Source organism: Haliotis rufescens, unplaced genomic scaffold, assembly GCF_023055435.1.
Source record: "Haliotis rufescens isolate VD_foot unplaced genomic scaffold, xgHalRufe1.0.p SCAF_5, whole genome shotgun sequence".
NCBI lineage: Eukaryota > Metazoa > Mollusca > Gastropoda > Lepetellida > Haliotidae > Haliotis > Haliotis rufescens.
In genome coordinates, this window is record NW_025964223.1 from 12,894,385 (window position 1) to 12,917,820 (window position 23,436).

General features: G+C 43.9%; 3 protein-coding genes across 8 annotated transcripts in view; 2 read left to right on the top strand and 1 right to left on the bottom strand.

The window, feature by feature from the left end:
• LOC124138232 (protein CIP2A homolog) overlaps positions 1 to 3,460 on the top strand; it is a 32,473-nt gene extending 29,013 nt beyond the window's left edge. Inside the window, exons 21-24 of one of the 5 annotated variants that reach the window (XM_048384613.1) lie at positions 254 to 336; positions 873 to 1,033; positions 1,811 to 1,988; positions 2,238 to 3,460. In XM_048384613.1, coding sequence (XP_048240570.1) covers positions 254 to 336; positions 873 to 1,033; positions 1,811 to 1,969 — 403 coding nt within the window. In that variant the 3' untranslated portion in view covers positions 1,970 to 1,988; positions 2,238 to 3,460. Of the gene's footprint in view, positions 1 to 253; positions 337 to 872; positions 1,034 to 1,810; positions 2,115 to 2,194 lie in introns of those variants that run through there. The other 4 variants (XM_048384610.1, XM_048384612.1, XM_048384611.1 and 1 more) reach the window with 4 other exon arrangements.
• A 929-nt stretch (positions 3,461 to 4,389) lies between these two features.
• LOC124138235 (caspase-3-like) lies at positions 4,390 to 11,522 on the bottom strand. Its single transcript, XM_048384070.1, has 7 exons — positions 11,505 to 11,522; positions 11,340 to 11,369; positions 10,850 to 10,907; positions 9,862 to 10,091; positions 8,298 to 8,476; positions 7,341 to 7,497; positions 4,390 to 6,736 (listed from the first exon to the last, which is right to left on the bottom strand). Exons 2-7 carry the CDS (start codon positions 11,344 to 11,346, stop codon positions 6,513 to 6,515), a joined length of 855 nt encoding a protein of 284 aa, XP_048240027.1. The 5' UTR covers positions 11,347 to 11,369; positions 11,505 to 11,522; the 3' UTR covers positions 4,390 to 6,512.
• A 1,437-nt stretch (positions 11,523 to 12,959) lies between these two features.
• On the top strand, positions 12,960 to 22,587 carry LOC124138238 (caspase-3-like). 2 transcript variants are annotated; one of them, XM_046504792.2, is made up of 7 exons: positions 12,960 to 13,117; positions 13,518 to 13,605; positions 15,128 to 15,170; positions 15,963 to 16,240; positions 16,890 to 17,068; positions 20,134 to 20,296; positions 21,127 to 22,587. In XM_046504792.2, exons 2-7 carry the CDS (start codon positions 13,593 to 13,595, stop codon positions 21,348 to 21,350), a joined length of 900 nt encoding a protein of 299 aa, XP_046360748.2. In that variant the 5' UTR covers positions 12,960 to 13,117; positions 13,518 to 13,592; the 3' UTR covers positions 21,351 to 22,587. The 2 variants fall into 2 exon arrangements, with proteins under 2 accessions (XP_046360748.2, XP_046360747.2); XM_046504791.2 differs by lacking the exon at positions 12,960 to 13,117 and having other exon boundaries at positions 13,360 to 13,605.
• The last annotated feature ends 849 nt before the right edge of the window (positions 22,588 to 23,436 follow it).

The following is a 23,436-nucleotide window of genomic DNA, read 5'->3' on the forward strand; positions in this document are numbered from 1 at the left end:
TGCCCCGATTACGTTTCTAGGTTTGTCAGCACCATACCCATGCTCGTGGGTTTCACCGAAGTGGTAAACATCTGAGACCTGCATCACTTCAGGCTTTCCTCCCACATTAAGCTGACATGCCTTGATATAACTGGAATACTGTTAAAAGCGGTGTTAAACCCAACTCACTCACTCACCCTAAGCGACAAATATTAACTGGACAACATTGACACATTTTTGTTGTCATGGCAATTTTTGTCTGTTTTTATTTTAGGACAACTGATCATCTAAGGAAGTTGGAAGATGAAAGGAAGCAGATTTCAAAATTACTGAAGGAGAAAGAAACAAAACTACAAGGTGGGTTATCCATATATTCCCAAAGTCCTTTGACAAATTTGTTCATGCCATGAGTCAGATTATCTCAATGGACTGTTGTAGTTATGAGTAGCTTGTTTTTACATGATGTGTATAGTTATTAGGGCTGGGATGATACACCAACTGTGCGATCCAATACGTATCATGATACCTTGGTCCTGATCTGATACGCATCACGATAATTGCATGCTCTTATCTGTGGTGTGTAAGCCACCTTTTTCATAGTTAGGATTCTCAAATACCCAGCGCACTAATGAGTAACAGCTGGCAGTGTCAGGTATGGCACAGTGGAGGAAAATATTTACGTTTTCACTACTCATTTTCACTACTCATTTTCACTACTCATTTTCACTAGTAATTGGTGTTTAGTGTAACACTTATTCAAGAAAACATTTAAGGTAAGAATTGATACTTTTCACTTAGTGTGCGACTGTGATCGATCAAGAAGTACAAAAGCATGATCCTCCAATGCATTGGTGTATTGTCCCACAACTAATGGTTCTGTTGGTGTGTAACAGAGACGACAAAGACGCTGCAGAAAACAGACGAGAAGCTGAAGAAGGTGTCGGCTGAGAAGGCGACCATTGAGGAGGAGAAGGACAAGATGGAGCTGACTGTGGACCAGCTCCGGACAGACATACAGCGAGCTGAGCAGCTCCGGAGAGACCTGCAGCATAAGGTGAGTGTTCCCATCAACAGCGTGGGGCAGTGTCAGGAGTTGTAGTGTACATTGAGTGTTCTCATCAGCAACAGGGGCAGTCTGGTAGTCTAGTGGTTAAAGCGTTCGCTCGTCACGCCGAAGACCCGGGTTCGATTCCCGACATGGGTACAATGTGTGAAGCCCATTTCTGGTGTCCTCCACCGTGATATTGCTGGAATATTGCTAAAAGCGGCGTAAAACCATACTCAATCACTCATTCACTCATCAGCAACATGGGTTGTGTCAAGAGCCGTGGCATGAGGTAGTGCCAAGAGCCATGGCATGAGGTAGTGTCAAGAGCCGTGGCGTGGGGTAGAATCAAGAGCTGTGTTGTGGGGTAGACTCAAGAGCTGTTGCAAGAGGTAGAGTCAAGAGCTGTGGCATTAAGTTGCGTCAGGAGCTGTGTTGTGGGGTAGTGTCTTAAGCTGTGACATGAGGTGTCAAGAGCTGCAGCATGGGGTAGAGTCAAGAGCTGCAGCATGGGGTAGAGTCAAGAGCTGCAGCATTAAAGTTGTGTCAGGAGCTGTGTTGTGGGGTAGTGTCTTAAGCTGTGACATGAGGTGTCAAGAGCTGTAGCGTGAGGTAGAGTCAAGAGCTGCAGCATGGGGTAGAGTCAAGAGCTCCATCATTAAAGTTTTGTCAGGAGCTGTGGCATGAGATCAATGGCTATCTGCAAACATGTGTTTGTGTATCAGATGAATCTGTATATGTGAAGCTGTCTGGAGAGGAAATGATATCATGACTTGCATGTTTCAGATGGATTCTCTGGAGGCTGTCGTCCAGGACCAGGAGAATGCCATGAAGGAGAGGGAGGACAAGATGGCTGTGCAGCAGGCCGAGATAGACAAGCACCAGCAGATAGCTGCCCTCATACACAGTCTTAGTGGGGGGAAGGATGGTAACCCACCCAAGTGACCACACACACATACTAGAGGTTTAGTTCAGGGATAAACAAGCACCAGAAGATGGCTGCCCTCATACACAGTCTTAGTGGGGGGAAGGATGTTCACCTCACCCAAGTGACCACACACACACACACATACTAGAGGTTTAGTTCAGGGATAAACAAGTACCAGCAGATGGCTGCCCTCAAACACAGTCTAAGTGGGGGGAAGGATGTTCACCCACCCAAGTGACCACACACACACACACACACACACACACACACACACACAAACTAGAGGTTTAGTTCAGGGATAAACAAGCACCAGAAGATGGCTACCCTCATACACAGTCTTAGTGGGGGGAAGGATGGTAACCCACCCAAGTGACCACACACACACACACACACACACACATACTAGAGGTTTAGTTCAGGGATAAACAAGCACCAGAAGATGGCTGCCCTCATACACAGTCTTAGTGGGGGGAAGGATGGTAACCCACCCAAGTGACCACACACACACACACACACACACACACACACACACATACTAGAGGTTTAGTTCAGGGATAAACAAGCACCAGCAGCTAGCTGCCCTCATACACAGTCTTAGTGGGGGGAAGGATGGTAACCCACCCAAGTGACCACACACACACACACACAAACTAGAGGTTTAGTTCAGGGATAAACAAGCACCAGAAGATGGCTGCCCTCATACACAGTCTTAGTGGGGGGAAGGATGGTAACCCACCAAGTGACCACACACACACACACATACTAGAGGTTTAGTTCAGGGATAAACAAGCACCAGCAGATGGCTGTCCCCCTTCAGTCCAAGTCCATTCCTTTTTTTGAAAATTACCTCCCCTGCCCAAGGTTATCTGGTCAATCTCATGATGTTTATTATTTTGCATCACATTTTAATAAATTTTCATGACATGTTTACTGATGAACTGCATGTTTACGATGGTGGCTTTGCTTCTTATTACCAGATCAAATTAATAATGCATTTAAACAACAGATTGTATGCAATTACGTTTTAGTCGTATTTGTGTGTTTGAACTATTCCAGACAAGAAATGTTCCAAGTTTGTATGATTAGGTTAGGAACACATTGCATGATATGTAGGTGGCTGTTTACAGATTGTCTGTTTAGAGGTTTTGTTTGTGGTATATGACCGATATATATACATGTCTGTATGTATGTGATTTTGTTGTATGGCATTGTTAAGATGTATCTAACTTATTGCTAACGTCTAGGGGAGGAGGGGTAGACCCATTCACTTCTCATGCAGAAAGCCTTCTTTACACATTCTTCAGTGATGTCGAGTATTCTGTCTAGTTAGTGGTGGTATCTGCAAAACAGGTGGAATTCCTCACTATCATTCTCTCTTACTGTCCCTGGGGCGGTCGGGTAGCCTAGTGGTTAAAGTGTTCGCTCGTCACGCTGAAGACCCGGGTCGATTCCCGACATGGGTACAATGTGTGAAGCCCATTTCTGGTGTCTCCTGCCATGATATTGCTGGAATATTGCTAAAAGCGGCGTAAAATCATACTCACTCATTCACTCACTCACTCTTACTGTCTCCCACTCACTCACTCTTACTGTCTCTCACTCACTCCCTCACTCACTCACTCACTCACTCACTCTTACTGTCTCTCACTCCTTCACTCACTCACTAACTCACTCACTCACTCTACTGTTTTATTGTGTACAGACCTGAGTTGTTTGCTGTCCTGTTCCCTGTACAAATGTGACATACCTGTACATATGGATGATAAATATTCCAACAGTCGGTTTGAAGAAGTTTTTTTTATTTTTTGTGGAGAAATATGCTGTTTCTCAGTTACAGAAACAACGGATGTGATTGTAGATCTTGGCAACTGTTGCACCTGTAACCATAGGAACAAACAACTTGAGGAACTATGGCAGGAACAGTTAAAAAGAGCTTAGTGTCAAACTAATGCTTGGAATGGATTCAAAGTGGATCCCTAAAGGGGAAGCAGTATTTCATACTGAACACTGTTTTGTAGCAAGAGATTTTTGCTTTTTAGGGTTCTGATCCCAGCTGGGGGTACAGGTGGCACAGTTGTCAGGTACCACAAGCCTGTGATTTGGGGTTCGAATCCATACGACAAGCCTGTGATTGTGGGTTCGAATCAATACGACAAGCCTGTGATTGTGGGTACGAATTCATACCACAAGCCTATGTTTGTGGATACGAATCCATGCCACAGACCATAGATTGTGGCCACGAATCCCGATCAACCCTGAGTTTGTGTCATGGTTTATCAGCAACATACAATGGTTCCCATGCCCGTTGGTGTTCCCAAAGTGGAAAATGTATTTGACCTGCTTCACTATAGGCTGATCTGACACACCATGATATAACTAAAAAATAGTTCTTACTTGTTTCAACACTCCATGTTTGATTGATTAGAAAATAAAAAGATACAAGTACAAAACTTTACTTAAGGGTTGATCAGATACATCGTATATAGTCTCTGGCCACTGCAGTCTTCACATGAAGAGAACAAAGTCTTCTCAGAAGTAAAAACATATATCTAATGCAACAATATTAAACATGAATTTATAATATCAACCACTTATTTGTCTGGTTGACATGATTATTTACAAACTGTAGTGATGTAGCTGTAATATTGCATACTGCACTGTTGGAGAACCAACAAAACATTTACATGTCCACAAAGACCACCATGGCAATACACTGCCCTTGTACAATAGAAGATTGCTGTTTGATTCATTGAGTACCTATGCTGTCTGATAAATGTCTTCATGCTTGGCTTCGCATGCTGATTGTTAACCATGTTAACAGAAACAGTACAATAATAAACATCTAATGTACTGTTACTTGTCCTATATATACTTACTGCTCAAAGAAGTTAAAGACCACCTGATTCTTTCATAACTGATTAACAAAAGTAATAAGAAAAACTGGATGGTCCTTAACTTCTTTTGAGTAGTATATTACATGTAGGCAGAGTCATGACTTGTGTGTCGTCTGCAACAAGCTGGGTTGGGTCCCTGGAGAACCTGTATTGTCTGATCAGTGTTTGCACACACAACCCTAGGCTTCGCGTGTTGATTATCATTACTTGTGTGTACAGCCTGACTTAGGCAGCTGTGTGTCGGGTGTCAGGTGGAGCTCCTTGGTGAGAGTTGAGAGGAAGAAGCAGGGTGTACAGCCTGCACCCAGGTGTCTATGTGTCGGGTGTCAGGTAGAGCTCCTGGGTGAGAGTTGAGAGGAAGAAGCAGGGTGTACAGTCTGCACCCAGTTGTCTATGTGTTGGGTGTCAGGTAGAGTTCCTGGGTGAGAGTTGAGAGGAAGTAGCAGGGTGTACAGCCTGCATCCAGGTGTCTATGTGTCGGGTGTCAGGTTGAGCTCCTTGGTGAGAGTTAAGAGGAAGAAGCAGGGTATACAGCCTGCATCCAGGTGTCTATGTGTTGGGTGTCAGGTGGAGCTCCTGGGTGAGAGTTGAGAGGAAGAAGCAGGGTGTACAGTCTGCACCCAGTTGTCTATGTGTTGGGTGTCAGGTAGAGTTCCTGGGTGAGAGTTGAGAGGAAGTAGCAGGGTGTACAGCCTGCATCCAGGTGTCTATGTGTCGGGTGTCAGGTGGAGCTCCTTGGTGAGAGTTGAGAGGAAGAAGCAGGGTGTACAGCCTGCATCCAGGTGTCTATGTGTTGGGTGTCAGGTGGAGCTCCTGGGTGAGAGTTGAGAGGAAGAAGCAGGGTGTACAGTCTGCACCCAGTTGTCTATGTGTTGGGTGTCAGGTAGAGTTCCTGGGTGAGAGTTGAGAGGAAGTAGCAGGGTGTACAGCCTTCATCCAGGTGTCTATGTGTCGGGTGTCAGGTGGAGCTCCTTGGTGAGAGTTGAGAGGAAGTAGCAGGGTGTACAGCCTGCATCCAGGTGTCTATGTGTTGGGTGTCAGGTGGAGCTCCTTGGTTAGAGTTGAGAGGAAGAAGCAGGGTGTACAGCCTGCATCCAGGTGTCTATGTGTTGGGTGTCAGGTGGAGCTCCTTGGTTAGAGTTGAGAGGAAGAAGCAGGGTGTACAGCCTGCATCCAGGTGTCTATGTGTTTGGTGTCAGGTGTCAGGTGGAGCTCCTTGGTGAGAGTTGAGAGGAAGTAGCAGGGTGTACAGCCTGCATCCAGGTGTCTATGTGTTGGGTGTCAGGTGGAGCTCCTGGGTGAGAGTTGAGAGGAAGAAGCAGGGTGTACAGCCTGCATTCAGGTGTCTATGTGTCTGGTGTCAGGTGGAGCTCCTTGGTGAGAGTTGAGAGGAAGTAGCAGGGTGTACAGCCTGCATCCAGGTGTCTATGTGTCGGGTGTCAAGTAGAGCTCCTTGGTGAGAGTTGAGAGGAAGAAGCAGGGCGTACAGCCTGCATCCAGGTGTCTATGTGTTGGGCGTCAGGTAGAGTCCCTGGGTGAGGGTTGAGAGGAAGAAGCAGAGTGTACAGCCTGCACCCAGGTGTGTTGGGCGTCAGGTAGAGCTCCTTCGTGAGAGTTGAGAGGAAGAAGCAGGGTCTGGCACTGTGCACAGCCTACACCCAGGTGTCTATGTGTTGGGTGTCAGGTAGAGCTCCTTCGTGAGAGTTGAGAGGAAGAAGCAGGGTCTGGCAGGGATGCTTGAGGCAGACCTGACTCGGTGTGCAACTTGGCGGTTGGTTCTTGTAAGTAGGTCACAGAACTCCAGAGGCCCATTGTCAAGTTTCAGACACATCTCGCTCAGAGCTGTCAGGAATATGTTCCCTTGTTCCACGCTGCCAGTCTTTTGGTGACCTTCAGAACAAAGAGTTGAAGATATTAATTTGGCTGACCAGATTTGATTTGATTTTGATTTTATTTGATTGGCTCCTTCATTCAGGGAAAACTATAATGAACAAAACAAAAAGGTTTTAATGAAATAGCATGCTCAGTATTCACTACAAAAAAAAACATCCCCAAATATATTCCTGATCCTTTTTTTTTTCCAGCATACATGTATATATTTTTTTATGAAACACTCATGAAAGATGCTTTCCCTGCAGTTCCTGCCTAGAAGCACTGACCCGCCTCACATATATATTACATTACATATTTAGAACAGCTTTTTTCCATAGAAAACATGTATGTGTGAAATGGTCAGGTACAGACACACCATTGGCCATAAGAATTGGTATATAGCCAGGGTAAGATGCCACACAAACACTGCCAGCATGCAGGAAGTCGGTCCTGGCGTCACATGTTCCAAGACATGGTTTGACAATGTTCCTGAGATATATGCCAACAGCAGGTATTTCATTGGAAATCATTTACACAAACCCCCCTCGGTGTTAAGTGTGTCTGTGATGGAAGTCAACATCAGGAAAGAAGAGTTGGGACAACAGCCAAAAGGTTAACATACCAAATGTTACTGGCGAGTACACATGGATGAAGTCACACTCCTTTGGGATACAGATGGTCTTGTCTTTGGGCTCTGTCACCACATCCGGACTGACACATGCATCAACCTCATCATAATCTTCCTCCAGATCTTCAGGAGACTCTTCCCACTTCCCTGCCTGTGGGAACATGTAACAAGACGTTCTTTTCCCCGTCATAGTTGTGCATATATCCTACGTTGGTTGAAATTTACTTATGCATTTTTCAACAAACATAAAAAGAACATGATTATATCATATTTTAATTTGTAAATATCTTCACTTTCTGGTATGTTTTAATCCTAAAATGGTAATAGTTTGTTTTCAAAGTATTCACAATGCACTTTTTTTATGTTGGTTTTGGCAGCATGTCTTTGATTAAATAAGACATTTATCGTCAAACTTTCTGCTCCAATGGTCAGCCGTTACTCATAAAGTCGGATATCTGATCATCATCAATACTTGACAGGTTTGAGGCAGTGCGGTGGCGTCAGTTGATAAAGCTTCAACCGACAGGCAGAAAGTCCGGGTTGTAATCCCCAAATGGATACACTGTGTGTTTGTTCGTTTGTTAAGCGCCTTCAGCAATATTCCAGCTATATGACGGCGGTCTGACAATAATCGAGTCTGGCCAGACAATCCAGTGGTTGAATTGAGCATCGATCCACGCAACTGGGATACGATGACATGCATCAAGAAAGTCAGCGAGCCTGACCACCCGATCCCGTTAGTCGCCACATGACAAACATAGTCACCTTTTACGGCAAGCATTGGTTGCTGAAGACCTATTCTACCCTTTTTGGGGGTGCCTTGATATGACTGGAATATTACTAAAGGCGGCGTTAAACCAAACACGAGCAACGGTTTCACGGAGTGTAAACAAACCCATAAGTATTGGTTACTTATTGGTCTTATAAATCTGAAATAAATTATTGATTTACATTTATAAATACAATCTTCGGCTTGCCCGCAAGTCCCTTGCATTTCTTGCCCTTGAGGTTGTCAAGCAGTACTTTCATCTCCACCTTCTGGCCATCATGTGTGTAGATCTCCCTGTTGTCCCCATACGACATCACGACGACGGCCAGCGTGTCTACGTGCTTGTAGTCCCAGCTACGCACTAGGTGGAAACACATAGCGTTTGTATGAACTGTGATTTGTAACATCATATTGACGGTCCGAACCCCAACCCATCTGCATGATAAGCATTTTTTTGCTCTGTGGGATTCCGCGTTCGATTAAGTCCCCATCAACCTATGCTTCAAAAAAGGCGACTCAATGGATCGGGTGGTCAGGCTCAGTGACTTGATTGACACAGGTCATCCAACATGGGCGCTGCCGGTATCAATATACTGTTTTGTCTGAGCCAGACATGATGACATACAAATCGCCTTCAAATAGTCGGAATATTAGGGAGTGCGACGTAAAAAAGTAAATGGTCCAGAAATCCAATTGATGCTTGGCTGGATACACAAAATTCAGATATAAACTAGAAGACGCCTGCAAAGGAGGAAAGCCCCTTAGTTCGGAGCTATAGATTTCAAGCATCTGCGTATTTCATCTGTTTTAGTCTATATTGTCACAATTCAAAAACATACATGTTACAAAAACTGGGGATGACATATACCGTGGTCTTGTGCAATTCGGAAATGCAGTTTGGCTACTTATACCCCACTTTTCACCCCACTTTTTTATTCCTTGCCATTGGATAGCTTTGTTGAACATGTCCTTGGCAGAGTTTGGACACATGTAGCAGCATAACACAGCTAAGAGACGCCATACAAATTATTGTGACAGGCAATGACATGGTAATCTAAAGGATTAAAGAATAGTAATTCAATTAACTTTTTCTTTAAAAGGGAAAACGGGGAATGGACAGTCAGATGGAACGGACATGCTCATCGCTATAATCGCCCCCTCCCCCGTTTTCAAATCCGGAGGGGGTTTAAAAGGTTTGCGTGTCATATGAACATGGGGGGCACGGGTGGCCCAGTCGTCTAAGGCGCCGCGATTCGCTGTGCAGAGTTGCGTCCCTTGGGTAGCCAGAAACCTATGATTGTGGGTTCGAATCCCGGTTCGCCCTGATTATGTTTCTAGGTTTGTCAGCACCATACCTGTGCTCGTGGGTTTCATCGAAGTGGTAAACGTCTGAGACCTGCATCACTTCGAGCTTTCCTCCCACATTAAGCTGACACGCCGTGATATAACTGGAATACTGTTAAAAGCGGCGTTAAACCCAACTCACTCACTCATATGAACATGACTCACATAACTTTAATGCCACTATTGCAAAGTTTTCCTTTCCAGTCGACCAAGGTAGCCTAATGGTTTAAGTGTTCGCTGGTCGTATTCCTCCTAATTATTGCTGGAATATTGCTGGAATATTGCTAAAGCGACGTAAAGCCATACTGACACACTCCGGGGTACCAAACAGAGTTTCTTGTCATGCCTCTACTTTCTACAAGACGAGATATGCATACGTGTCAGTTTGAGTTTGGCACTTACTTTCCTCGAAGAGATCAATGAGATCTTGTAACGTGAGGTTTTCTTTGGGGAAAATTTCAAATCCCAGCAGCTGTTCCAGCATGTTAGTGATGACGGCTTCATCCGTCTTGGCGTGAGTGCGTTGTGGCATCCCCGTGGAGCTCTCAAACTCTGTGATGTTGATGACAACCGCGAGTTTCCTCCCGTTTCTGGTGACGTCATACTTCTTCAGTTCACACTCTGAGGACGTACTGGAGTAGGGAAATGATGTACTGTCATAAACATTGGTTTTCCTGAAAAGAATAAACATGGTTTGGGATACAATAATGGACCGGATAAATCATTCCACCCTTGACGAACTAGGTTTGAATTTCCAGGCTCAATCGTAGCGCCACCAGTGGCTATTACGAGTTATGTCCCTTCTATGTCCCTCCTATTGACCAATCAGATTCCACCTCTCATATTACTTGTAATTGCTCCAAACAAAATTGCGGCGCCGAGTCAAGACCTTCAATATTGTAATAAAAGCGGCCTTTCCTCGTGAAGTGTATCAAATCACTTGAGCACCTTAATTAAAATCATGAAAAGATTTGCTAAATATCTGTCGACGCCCACTTGGCGGTACACAATTTTTTGCAAATCCTTCAGCCGACCGAAATTTTCATTAGAAATCCATGTTGTTTTCGAACCGGATGTCGGGTTCGTTACGTGATTTTGATTGGACTATGCATAGACTCGTTAGTCCAGCCCAAATGTAACTCTGGAATTCCAGCCTAGTTCGGCAAGGGTGACAACTGGATTTTTATCGTCAGTTAACTCCCTTGCCTCGGGAAGATAGCTTTGCACTCGACTGGCTGCTGTTATTTCAAGTCCCACAATAAGGGACCAAGCACACGGAGAAGTGTAAAACGTTTTCTATATTCACTATTTAAAGCCGTGTAATAATTGTTTCTATTCAAGACCCTTAATCGAAATAGGAATTAATGAGACGAAAAAAGGGGTATCTTACCCGATGTATTTGATCTTGGTTTTAGATCTATTGCAGCTATCCGTCTCGTCGTAAGAACCTGAAAATACATAATAAGCACTTCGTATATAAAATCTCCAAGGCATATAATCACGTAGATCTATACAGTGAGTGAGTGAGTATGGTTTTACGCCGCTTTTAGCAATATTCCAGCAATATCACGGCAGGGGGGCACCAGATATGGGCTTCACACATTGTACCCATGTCGGGAATCGAATACGGGATCTATAAAAGCACCATGCATATTATATTATTGTAAATATGACGTGAATTCGTAGGCCTACGAATTCCAATGCATGAGACATGATAGATAAAGGGGACAAAGCTGATTGTCCATGCCCCAGCCGACTAACGAGGATCGGATGGTAACAATGGATGACTGACTGTGTGTCAGCGTGCCCCAATGGTGTGCATGGCTCGTTACTCATGCTATTGGTCACTTGTTTGATGCTCTTCATCCACGACAACCTACCTGCCATGTTGCAAATGCCGTGATGTGTTTCTGCAACAAAATTAAAAATCAGAAAATATCTTGCAACTTAAAACAATAACAAAAATCAAATTTACAAAAGACAAATTGACATATGGCCATCTTGACCCGCATCTAACGGACTACCCCCAACACTCATAGACTCACCAACACAAAACCCAATATGACTTCAACTACTTATAATGCATGTTATCAAGACAGGTGACATAACTGTGTTATCATTCGAGTATTTCCTGTTGTTGTCACTTACCGACCCGAAAGTAATCAATCATTGATAATAACAAAAACATCGCTTACATTTCAGACAGGCGAACGGGGTAGATCCACTAACCTATTTAGCTCAGGCGCTGCGACGTATTGTCAAGCCTGGTGATATGTCGTGCTTGAGGTAGCTGCATATACTGTGTATTATTTCTTGTCTATTTCTTGGAACGATGTAACACACGCGTCGATCAGTGTCAATAATTCACCAACAAACGGCACGGCTCAAGTCATTCTTATCCTGTTTATCAAACGCCCGACACTATGATACTTGAGAATGTTATGGGATCTATAAATAGCCGTAACTGCGGGGACGCGTTCCTAGAAACCACGGGGGAACCCCCTTTGTACTAAATGGGGCCTCATAAGGGTTCGACAATTAATTGCAGGTTGGCATGGAAAATTTGTATCCAGAATGAATGGTATCCAGATAGATTCAAACCAGGGTTGTCCATTAGGTGTGCAGATTCCTCTGTTCGGGGGTTCGAATCCCAGACTGGTCCTGATTATGATCCTTGGTTTGTCAGCATCTGTGATTGTGAGTTTCACCAAGATAGGCAATGTTGACATTTCAAACATGTTTCTTACTTTATTTTCAGAAATTCACAATGAGTCAAATATGGACAGGATTGTATAATCCTAGTATAATAGTATCATAAGTATGATAATGATGTTAGAAATGTTTGGTGCCAATCCAAAAGAAATATCATTTTTACTGACAACACTGAACTCTTCACCCAGCAGGTTAATGGCACTCGATCTTCATGTAAAGGACCGCCTCCGTGGTCTAATGGTAGAGCGTCCGCCCGGAGAGCGGAAGGTCCGGGGTTCGATCCCCAGCCGCGTCATTCCAAAAGACGTTAAAAGATGGTACTTGTTGTTACCCTGTCTGGCGCTTGGGATTGAGGGGCTAAAACAAGGTGGAAGTAGTGGTGAAATGAATAAGCAAGAACTTCGTTAGAAAAAGTGTAACATAGCTGCATATGAGTAGTGTGCTAAGCAGGTGGCCACCGGACACAACATCCGAAATCTGAACATTGACATACACTCAGAACGCCAAACAAAGGGAGATAATTCATCACCATCAAGTAATCGTTGCAAAACCACTTGTGATCCATGCGGCTGAGGACGGTGGGCGAACTCATGTATGTAGGTCATATGTATATAAGTAAGCCATATAGATGTATTGATCTGCTTATAATTCAGGAAGAAACATACCCCCTTGACGGACTGTTTCTTTATGTAAATATACATACCTATATGAGACGTCGTGGACCGCTGAGTAACGTAGAGATCCGGATATGTGGTATGATAAGTTATTGAAAACTACGGGGCAACCCTACAATCTATCTCATCAAAATCAGGCAGTTTAGTCCTATAAGAAGACATCTCTGGTGAGGGGTCGTATCGAGGTGAACAAGTTGAGGATTGACATTGAGCTATAACATGCATGCGCTCTATGATAATTGGAACACACACAGTGTGAGAGAGTGAGAGAGGTGGGTGGATGTTGTTGTTTGTTTAACACCTATTGGCGATACCTTACTAAATATGAATAGTTGTGTCAAACTTCGGCTTAGAGTGTTCGATTTATCCGAAAACGAATTCTCAACGTCATTCACGGCTATAGGCACTATTGTCGACTTCAGTATAGAGCAGGATAATAAACGAAACAACAGTTTTCTATTTATTTTTTGTTAAATGATACACTGAATAACACTTGCACATATGGTATATATAGGACCATACGTTGTTCCAGTCACGTACGTCTCATCGTCGCGATTTTAAATCCACCCTTAGAGGGCCTCTTGGCAAGTTACCAGCAACAGCGACGTTTTTTACAAGAAACAACTTGCCTTGATGTATGGCGGCTCGACTGTCTAGGGTTATTGTTTACAGTGTTCGACATATTTCACCGAATCAATGGGCAGTCTTCCCAAATTGAAGAGCTGAAGCGTGTTTTGAAAATCCAACATGGATGACGGAGGTAAGACAGCTAGTCTTTAAATGTCGACGGAGTTGAAATCAGTCACGCGGGTCGCCAATTGTTTCTGTCTCAACTGAACGTGAATATAATCCTTCTTTATTATTGATATCGATGTTATGAGGGTATGCTGAAATTATTATGTGATCAATGAAAACTGTGATAATTATGCCTGCTTGGTATCTTTGCAGCAACCCATGCTTGTCTTAAAAGGCGACTAACGGGATCGGGTGGTCAGGCTCGCTCACTTGGTTGATGCATGTCATCGTATTCCAATTGCGTGGATCGATGCGCATGACGTCAATCGCTGGATTGTCTGGTCCAGACTCGATTATTTACAGACCGCCGTCATATAGCTGGAATAGTGGTGAGTGTGGCGTTAAACAACAAACCAACCAACCAAGCTATTCACTATGTAAGTGTAGCGCAGTTGTGTTGAAACTCGTGGGTGTTGTATTGTGTCAGCGAAGCAGACGACAACAGGATTATGAGATCACAGGATTATTTCATTTTAAGATCTGGATCACAATTTTTACACACCCACATTTGGGTCGGCCTACTATTATCACCCAAACAGACTTTCATTTTATAGAAAAAGAACAAATATATATAGAGAGTGAGTGAATATGGTTTTACGCCGCCTTGTAGCAATATTCCAGACGGGGAACACCATGAATCATGTTTCTAGATTTGTCAGCACCATACCCGTGCTTGTGAGTTTCACAAGAAACTCTGGGATCTGCATCATTTCGAGCTTTCATCCCAAATGAAGCTGACACGCCGTGATGTAACTGGAATTTTGTTCAAAGCGGCGTTAAACCCAACGCACTCAGTCATTGCCCATACTTGCCGTACACGGCGACGATGCTAACTAACGGGATCGGGTGGTCCGACTCGCTGACTTGGTTGATGCACGTCATGGATTCCAATTGCGTTGATCGATACTGATGGTGTTAATCACTGGGTTGTCAGGTCCAAACTCGACTATTTACTGACCGCCGTCATAGAGCTGGAGTATTGCTAAGTGCGGCCTTAAACAACATAAAACAAACAAACAAATACTCACTCGTTGCCCGGCCATAATGTAGCTTGACTATTGCTGACCGTGGCAGACAACATTCACTCACTCACTTAAAAAACATATCTTCTGATTATCATTAGCATGCTAACACCCCTCTCTTGGCATCCGACATACCACTTAATTTGTCTTCGCAACCAACTTAAGATCTCTTGACCAGTGTACACAGCTGGTATTAAGTAGTTAGACTTAGATTTTACAATGAATGCATAACCATGCGTGTTCATCAGACTTGAGATAAATATTTTATTGATTTGTCACTTTTTGAACCAAAAAAAAAGGTGTTAATCAGCGTACCAGATAAACATTATCAAGTCATGGCATCCAGCGTAGTGCACTGGAGTGCAAAAGGAGTTGGCACACTCTGTCATAGAGATATAATCTCTTTTCGAAGTGTTTTGACTTGTTAATAATGTACTTTACGCCTGTTCTCAACCCCTTCGACAGGCCTTGACGAAGTGGACGCTACCTGCTGGACCAACGCTCCTGTGTAAGTTGAATCTTTAGCATCTCTGTCTGTGTGCGTGTGAGGATTCGAGTGCATGGTTATTGTACGTATGTGATATTATGTCTGGTGTATAAGCTTCAACGTGCGTGCGTGCATATTTTAGTAACCCGACTCGTATGTAAAGGATTGACTCAAGTGTGTCATATCTCCATGTTATAACTGACCCTGGGCCCATGTCCCACCACATGGCTGCTTTATTTAGATCGTAGGGGAACGGATGGCCCTGTCCTCAAAAGGCGCCGCAATTTGCTGAGCAGAGTTGCGTCCCTTGGGCACGCCAGCAACCTATTTTAGAGGGTTAGAATTCCGGTTAGCCCCAATTGTTTCCAGGTTTGTCAGCACCATACTCGTGCTCGTGTTTTAGCAAAGTGGTAAACGTCTAAGGCCTGCATCACTTCGGGCTTTCCTCCCACATTCAGCAGACACGCCATGATGTAACTGGATTACGGCCTTGAACCCAACTCACTCACTCCTTTCGATTGTATAATTTTCACAGGATTGGTTGGAAAAGGATATTGTGCAAATCTAGTATTTATGGGCTATATCCCAGTAACAAAGTCGTTTTTACAGAAAATAAACATGGTCAAGTGCAGCATGGTACTGTTGGATTGGTTGGAATAGGATATTGTGCAAATCTAGTATTAAGGGGCTATCTTCCATCAACAAAATCCTTTTTACAGAATACATACATGGTCAAGTGTAGCCTTGTACTGTTCTCGTGTTGACGCTTTGTAACGCACAAGCTTTAAAAGTGAAACATGTTTCTGTCCTTAGAGCAACGCCATCATCCCCGAGTCACAACGTGCAAGCCGCCAAAACCTCATCAAAGGGTTTCGGTGACATTACTTCCGGTCCAGTCCAGTACAAGCTGAACCGTCAAGAGCGAGGCTTGGCACTGATAATATGCAACCAGAACTTCAGCACAATCAGCAGCCGTAACGGAGCCGAGGTGGATGCCAAGAGAATGACAGATACACTTGTCAGCCGCGGCTTTGACGTCGACAAAGTCGAAGACGTTACGGCGGACACGCTGCAGGCATGCCTCATGTCGAGTGAGTGTTCAGGACTTTGTAGTTGTACACAGGAAGCGTATCAGTCTGAGTCCCCCATGCATGTCCCCCTTGATCTCCTATAATACAATTGTCTCGGTTGAGGTAAGTGGAAAGCGTCTTCACCTGGCAGCGTCACACCATAAGATGTAAGAAGATTGTTGTTACCCTGCCTGGCGCTCGGCATAAAGGGAAAAAAACAAGGACATGTCGGAGTCAGTGTCCTGAGTATTCATGTTAAAACTATGGCACGATCTCTCTCTCTCTCTCTCTCTCTCTCTCTCTCTCTCTCTCACACACACACACACACACACACACAGAATTTACATTGAATAAAACTCTCAGTAGGTAGAACAGGTCTCCAGCAACCCATGCTTGTCGTAAAAGGCGACTATGCTTGTCGTAAGAGGCGACTAACAGGATCGGGTGGTCAGGCTCGCTGACTTGGTTGCTGCTTGTCATCGTATCCAGATTTGCGTGGATCGATGCTCATGATGTTAATCACGGGGCAGTCTGGTCCAGACTCGATTATTTACAGACCGCCGTCGTATAGCTGGAATATTGCTGAGTGTGGCGTTGAGCAACAAAAATGCATTGATCTGCCAGGGCACAGTACATCATTTTGGTCGAACTAAAACACCATCTCATCCAGAAGCCGCATCGGACCACAGCAAGCGTGACTGTTTCATCTGTGTCATCATGACGCACGGCTCTGAGGACCACGTGACGTGCACGGACGGGCGAACAGTTCACATGAAGACTCTTATCTCGTATTTCGCCGGCGGACGTTGTCCGACACTGATTGGGAAACCGAAGATATTCATCATCAATGTAAGTCTTCCAAGATATTTTGATTCTTTTGTTTACTTGTTTTAGAAGTACTACTTATTACTTATAGAATACAATATTATATGATTCATATTATTGACATTGTTCTGCTACCCAAGACATACTGGAATGGAATATAGTGAGTGACTGAGTGGGTGAATATGGTTTTACGCCGCTTTTAGCAGTATTCCAGCAACATCACGGCGGGGGACACCAGAAATGGGCTTCACACATTGTACCCATGTGGAGAATCGAACACGGCTTCTCGGCGTGACGAGCGAACGCTTTAACCACTAGGCTTCCTACCGCCCGGAATGGAATATATATAATAACGGAAAAAAGGAACTGTACATTATATAATTTATTAAAAATATATTTGTTCTGAAAGTTAATTACGCTTACCAGATCATGAAAGTGACAGTCGGAATGTGATTTCTAATCATACAACCTCGAAAACTTTAACACGGGGTATTCCGAACGATAGTTACGGGTTTAACGACTGAATCCATACAATCTATACCATCAATTATGAATGTTCTTTTGTTTAGGTTTCAAATTTGTAATCGAGAATATGTCAAAATATGTTTCGAAGCGTAGTCGCCTATTTGAAATTAGTGGCGTAAAGCACGAGAAAGATGCCTTCTGATTGGTCATTCTATTGGTCGGTCAAAGTTCGCGCAAGGTCGGTCTGACGTGACCCGTAATGGGATTGGTGTTTGTTGGAAGCATGATACTCACACACGTGGATTTTGATCGCGAGCAGCACACACTGATTGTTGAGTTGTCAGGTGCTCATACAAACACTTTGTTTAACCGTATAGCCCTTGCGCACTGCCACGGCTTGAGAAAAATAACGTCATCGCACCGTTGGTATGCTGCAAACAGGAATTGCGCAAAACGAAGTTGACAGGCATTTTAATGTTGATCGAAACACAATATCCTCTCTTTTGAGACATTATCTGAAGCAGGGCAACACTCATGACTTGACGAGAGCCGGTCGTCCACGTGTGACGTCACGTCAACAAGACAACCGTATTCGGTTGGTGCATCGAAGGAATCGACACCAAACCTCCACATTTACAGGTCGGACATTTCCTGGGCAGACCAGTTTGTGGCAGAACGGTACGCAACCTATTCGGGGAGCACAACATCCGGCTCCGACCTCCATCTATGCTCCCAGCTTTGCTTCCACGTCAGGCCCGCTAGCTTCAGACAGCCTCTGATGTTCAGAAGACAGAACACAGATAGAACACAACTGATCGTTGTTACTGAAGTTGAATTTCGCATTTGTAAATATACATGTAGTCTGTTATATTCGGTGAATTTTTTGACAGCACATCTCGTGAATACATTTTACATAATTTGAAATTTGTTTGGTGCAAACTGTCAGTGAAAATATTTGACAATTGTTTTGAATTTACATTGAATATAACTCTCAGTAGAATAGGTCTTCAGCAACCCATGCTTGCCTTAAAAGGCCACTATGCTTGTCGTAAGAGGCGACTAACGGGATCGGGTGGTCAGGCTCGCTGACTTGGTTGATGCTTGTCATCGTATCCAAATTTGCGTGGATCGATGCACATGATGTAAATCACTGGATTGCTAAGTGCGGCGTTAAACAACAAACAAACAAAACAAACCAAGGTGACAGTGACTCCCAGCATAACCAGAAAGAGCAATCTTGGTCATCAATACGAAGAAGCTGTAGTACAGTGACACATTAAGACCAGCTCCTGTAGTGAACGTAAGGAACTACAGGCTGCTATGACACATGGCTGTTTACGCCATTTACTTGAAAGTAGCCACATTTAGCGTAACTGATGTTAATCCATACAGACTAAATACTGAAAAGCTTGGTCAATTGTATGCTATGGGTTGACTCAGATTTGGAAATGATGTCAATATTTGATAATATCATCCTATCATATACGTGCTACTCTCCACTGCATGCTCCATTCGAGGGGCGGTCAGGTAGTCTATAGGTTCAAGCGTTCGCTCGTCATGCCGAAGGTCCGGGTTCGATTCCCCACATGGGGCCAATGTATGAAGCTCATTTCTAGTGTCTCCCGCCGTGAATTGCTGGAATGTTGCTAAACGCGGCGTAAAACCATACTCACTCATTCGCATTCTCCAAACGAAACTCCTCCGGGTTACAATACTGCTTAGACTGGTTCTGACTAAGTGGAGCGGACCTGTTGCGACGGGACAGTTAAGAAGCGGATAAAAATCGTAATTCCTTATAAGTTTGGTTAGGGCGATACACTGTCTGACAAGATCAACCTTTCGCATTTTGTACGGTTCAAGAAAAATAGATAACAGTTCTCATCTCATACTTTACTTTGAAAATGAACGGCATCTCAAACAAGTAAAAGGAGTTGAAATGCAAGACAGATCGTACTTGTTCAAAACCGTCTTAGGCGTGTTGGTCTTGTGCATATGTGCTATACCTTAAATGTTAAAGGGCAACTATGGGTTGTGTTCTTTCTTAATGTAAGAATCCATTTTGAGGATGTTATCATTTCTGCGAATAATTTTATATGGGGGTTGCGTATATGTTGTAAGACTTAAGACGTTTTACAGTTTTCTGCTCTAAAAGGATAGGCTCGCCTCCGTGTTGTTACCCCGCCTAGCGCTCGTCATTAAGGGGATAAAACAAGACTGGTCGGCTCGGCATACTGTGTGTGAGTGAGGTATCCATGTTGAACTGCGGCATGGTATCTCAGTGGGATAGCATTATCAAACCGACATTAGCACAAGCAGTCACACACACACACACACACACACACACACACACACACACACACACACACACACACACACACGTCGCTATATAAGTGCAATAATCAATTTCAGTTCACCTCAAGGGACAGACCATCACATACCAAGGGAGGTAATTCACCATTCACCAGTTTTATTGTGAAGGTCCCTGTACAATATGTCTGATCGACTCAAGCAAAAAATAATATAGTGCCTTGTCAAAGCGGGCCACGAGAGGTGTTTGCCTGTGTGCGATGTAAATACGTTCAATTTTTGGTTATAATTCTTTTGTAATACCCTGGTTGTTGCAGGCCTGTCAGGGCGATCAGGTGGACGAGGGACAGGATGTCGCTGATGCTGCAGTCTTCTATGACCGTGAGGATGATGAAGATGACGACAACGAGAGTGATGAAGGTCTTTTCCAGAACCTGCCCTACGAGGTGGACTTCCTGTACATACACTCTACAGTGCATGGTGAGATAGCCCCCTACTGTAGTCAGTTGTTCCGTCTTTTGACGTCTACCCAACACGGCCTATACTTATCTTATATAGCTGTAGGTGTCAAAATACCATACCTATTTCATATGTGATATGTTCACAACAAATAAGAGTACTCGTCCTTTTAGTTATGAAAATAGGTCACACGTCACCGCGAACGCATACCACACATCCAACTGGTCATCTTCCCGAGGCAGGCGTGTCCACAACCCTATATCAAAGCCTTTTCTACCCTTGCCACATTAAGGCCACTTTTCTTGGCTCGACCCTGGCGCAACGTTCTCTGATTGAACAGTAATCCATGATTTCACGGCGTGTCTGCTTAATGTAGCAGGAAAACCCGAAGTTATGCAGGTCTCAGACGTTTACCAATTTGGCGAAACCCACTAGCACGGGTATGTTGCTGACAAACCTAGACACATAATTTTGACTTACCGGTTGAAGAACCCACAATGAAAGGTTTCTTGCGTGCACAAGGGACGCAACTCCCTTTGACGACTAAAATCAGCATCGAACTCTATTGGAACGTTATGAAGGAGTGAATCGTAGCTATGTTATAGTATAACGGCGATCAGTATCGGTGAGGGAGGAATATAGTATATAGAAAACCTGCATTTGAAGCACTGACTATGGAAACGTGTGTTTGAGTTAACTCGAATAATTCCAGGTCATCACTGACAATTAGATTCTGAACATAAGTTTTCTGTAAAAAATGAAAACGAGGAGGAAAGATGTGAAGAAAACATTATTATTGAACATTTTTGTGAACAAATGTTCCAATGTTTTCTAACGTGTATTCCCATCAGGTTACTTCAGCTACCGGAATGTAAAGAGCGGGTCCTGTTTCATCCATACCTTGTGTGACGTCATGGAGGAATATGGCGGACAACTTGAGATCTGCAAACTCCTGACGCTGGTAAACAGACGGTTGGCGGTTAATTTCAAGTCGAATGCCAGACAGCAGGAATTTGATTCCAAGAAACAGTGCTCTTGTTTCTTATCCTTGTTGACGAAACAGTTGTATCTGTGACGACATTCTATCTGTGCCCACAGTAAGATGGACTTTGTTAATTCGTAAGGTGGCGCTGCAGCTGTCTAGATTGAATTCCATGTATGACTGTCTCAATCAGAGATGTAACGATTAACCGATTTATCGGTGGATGGCCGCTGTCCATGGACATCGATATCAATAAACTGTCGCTGGACATAAACATAATCATCCAACAAAATAATGTTAATCATTTACTTTTTCATCTCTATTATTTTCAACAGGCAATAATCGAATATACCGTCCTTGCTTCTTTACAACTTGTCAAACCAGCTGCTGAAATCACTAGGCTGGCGTCAAGGCCCAACCTTCATGCCCTCTACTGCTAGGAGTGAGAGAGTGAGTTTGGTTTTACGCCGCTTTTAGCAATATTCACGGCGGGGGACACCAGAAATGGGCTTCACACATAGTACCCATGTCGGGAATCGAACCCGGGCCTTCAGCGTGACGAGCGAACCCTTTAACCACGAGGCTGCCCCACAGTGCAAGGAGTCTAAATTGAAGGCGTTATAGGTGCCTCTCAGATGTTGCAATACTCGTAAGAAATTTGTATCTATTTGAAAATCGTGTTAAATCTGTCGCAGTATGATTGAGGTGAGCTGAATGGAGTTCAACGTTACGTTCAAGATTACTGCACTTGTACAGCGACGTTCAAGCGAGTGTGTGTGTGTGTGTGTGTGTGTGTGTGTGTGTGTGTGTGTACTTGTCCGGACTAATGCCGGTTTTATTGCTCTATCCACTAGACCACTGAGGCGGACTATTACCTTGTCTATTCTCGCTTTAAGACGTAGCAAGGAAACGAATGGAAAGTTGTTGTGGTACTGCTGCTGTAGTCAGTGAGTGAGTGAGTATCGTTTTACGCCGCTTTTAGCAATATTCCAGCAATATCACGGCGGGGACACCAGAAATGGGTTTCATACATTGTACCCATGTGGGGAATCGAACCCGGGCCTTCAGCGCGACGAGCGGACGCTTTAACCACTAGGCTACCCGACCGCCCTATTACTGCTATAGACCATCGAGCCCTCATTTCAAGCTTTGCTTAATCCCAACATGATAATCCAATAATTAATTCACCCTGGCCTTATTGCTTATGATATTACTTATACACGAGTGCTTTCTCTCATTCACGTATACATATTTGTTTAATATACAAGTAAATATGTTGTCCTATTTGACAAGAACATGTATAAACATTGAATAAAGTGTATTAACGTTATTTTGTGTTATTGAGTCTTGGGTGAGTCTTAGAGTGAGATTGATTTGAGGCCGCTTTAAACGGTAACCAGTATCCAGTTTTACAGCTGTAGAAGTTTACATATTTGGTGAAAACCTAAACGAAAAGCTGGGGTCAGCCAAGAGTCTTACCCGGGACGAATGACGCAAGTATTAGCGGCACGACTCTGTATCCAGCTTACTGCAGCACCTTCCAATATATATACACGATATATACTACACTAAATATATTACGCTGTATACACCACTCTATATACTATACTGGGGCTACCCATACGGCCTCTCTTTTGTAAATTCTAACTTTTGTCCATTTAAGATTTGATATCACAGAATTATATTCAAATGTTAAACATGTATATGTTACCATTAATGGTCGATTATTTGCACCATTTATGAGAATACAGATGAACCCAAATTTGATGTCATTTAGCACTCTCACAGCACTACACAATGACACTAGTGAATCACAGCACTAAACAATGACACCAGTGACTCACAGCACTACACAATGACACCAGTGACTCACAGCACTGCAAAATGACAACAGTGACTCACATCACTGCACAATGACACCAGTGACTCACAGCACTACACAACGACACCAGTGACTCGCAGCACTACACAATGACACTAGTGACTCACAGCACTGCAAAATGACAACAGTAACTCACATCACTGCACAATGACACCAGTGACTCACAGCACTACACAACGACACCAGTGACTCGCAGCACTACACAATGACACCAGTGACTCAGCACTACACAATGACACCAGTGACTCAGCACTACACAATGACACTAGTGACTCGCAGCATTACACAATGACACCC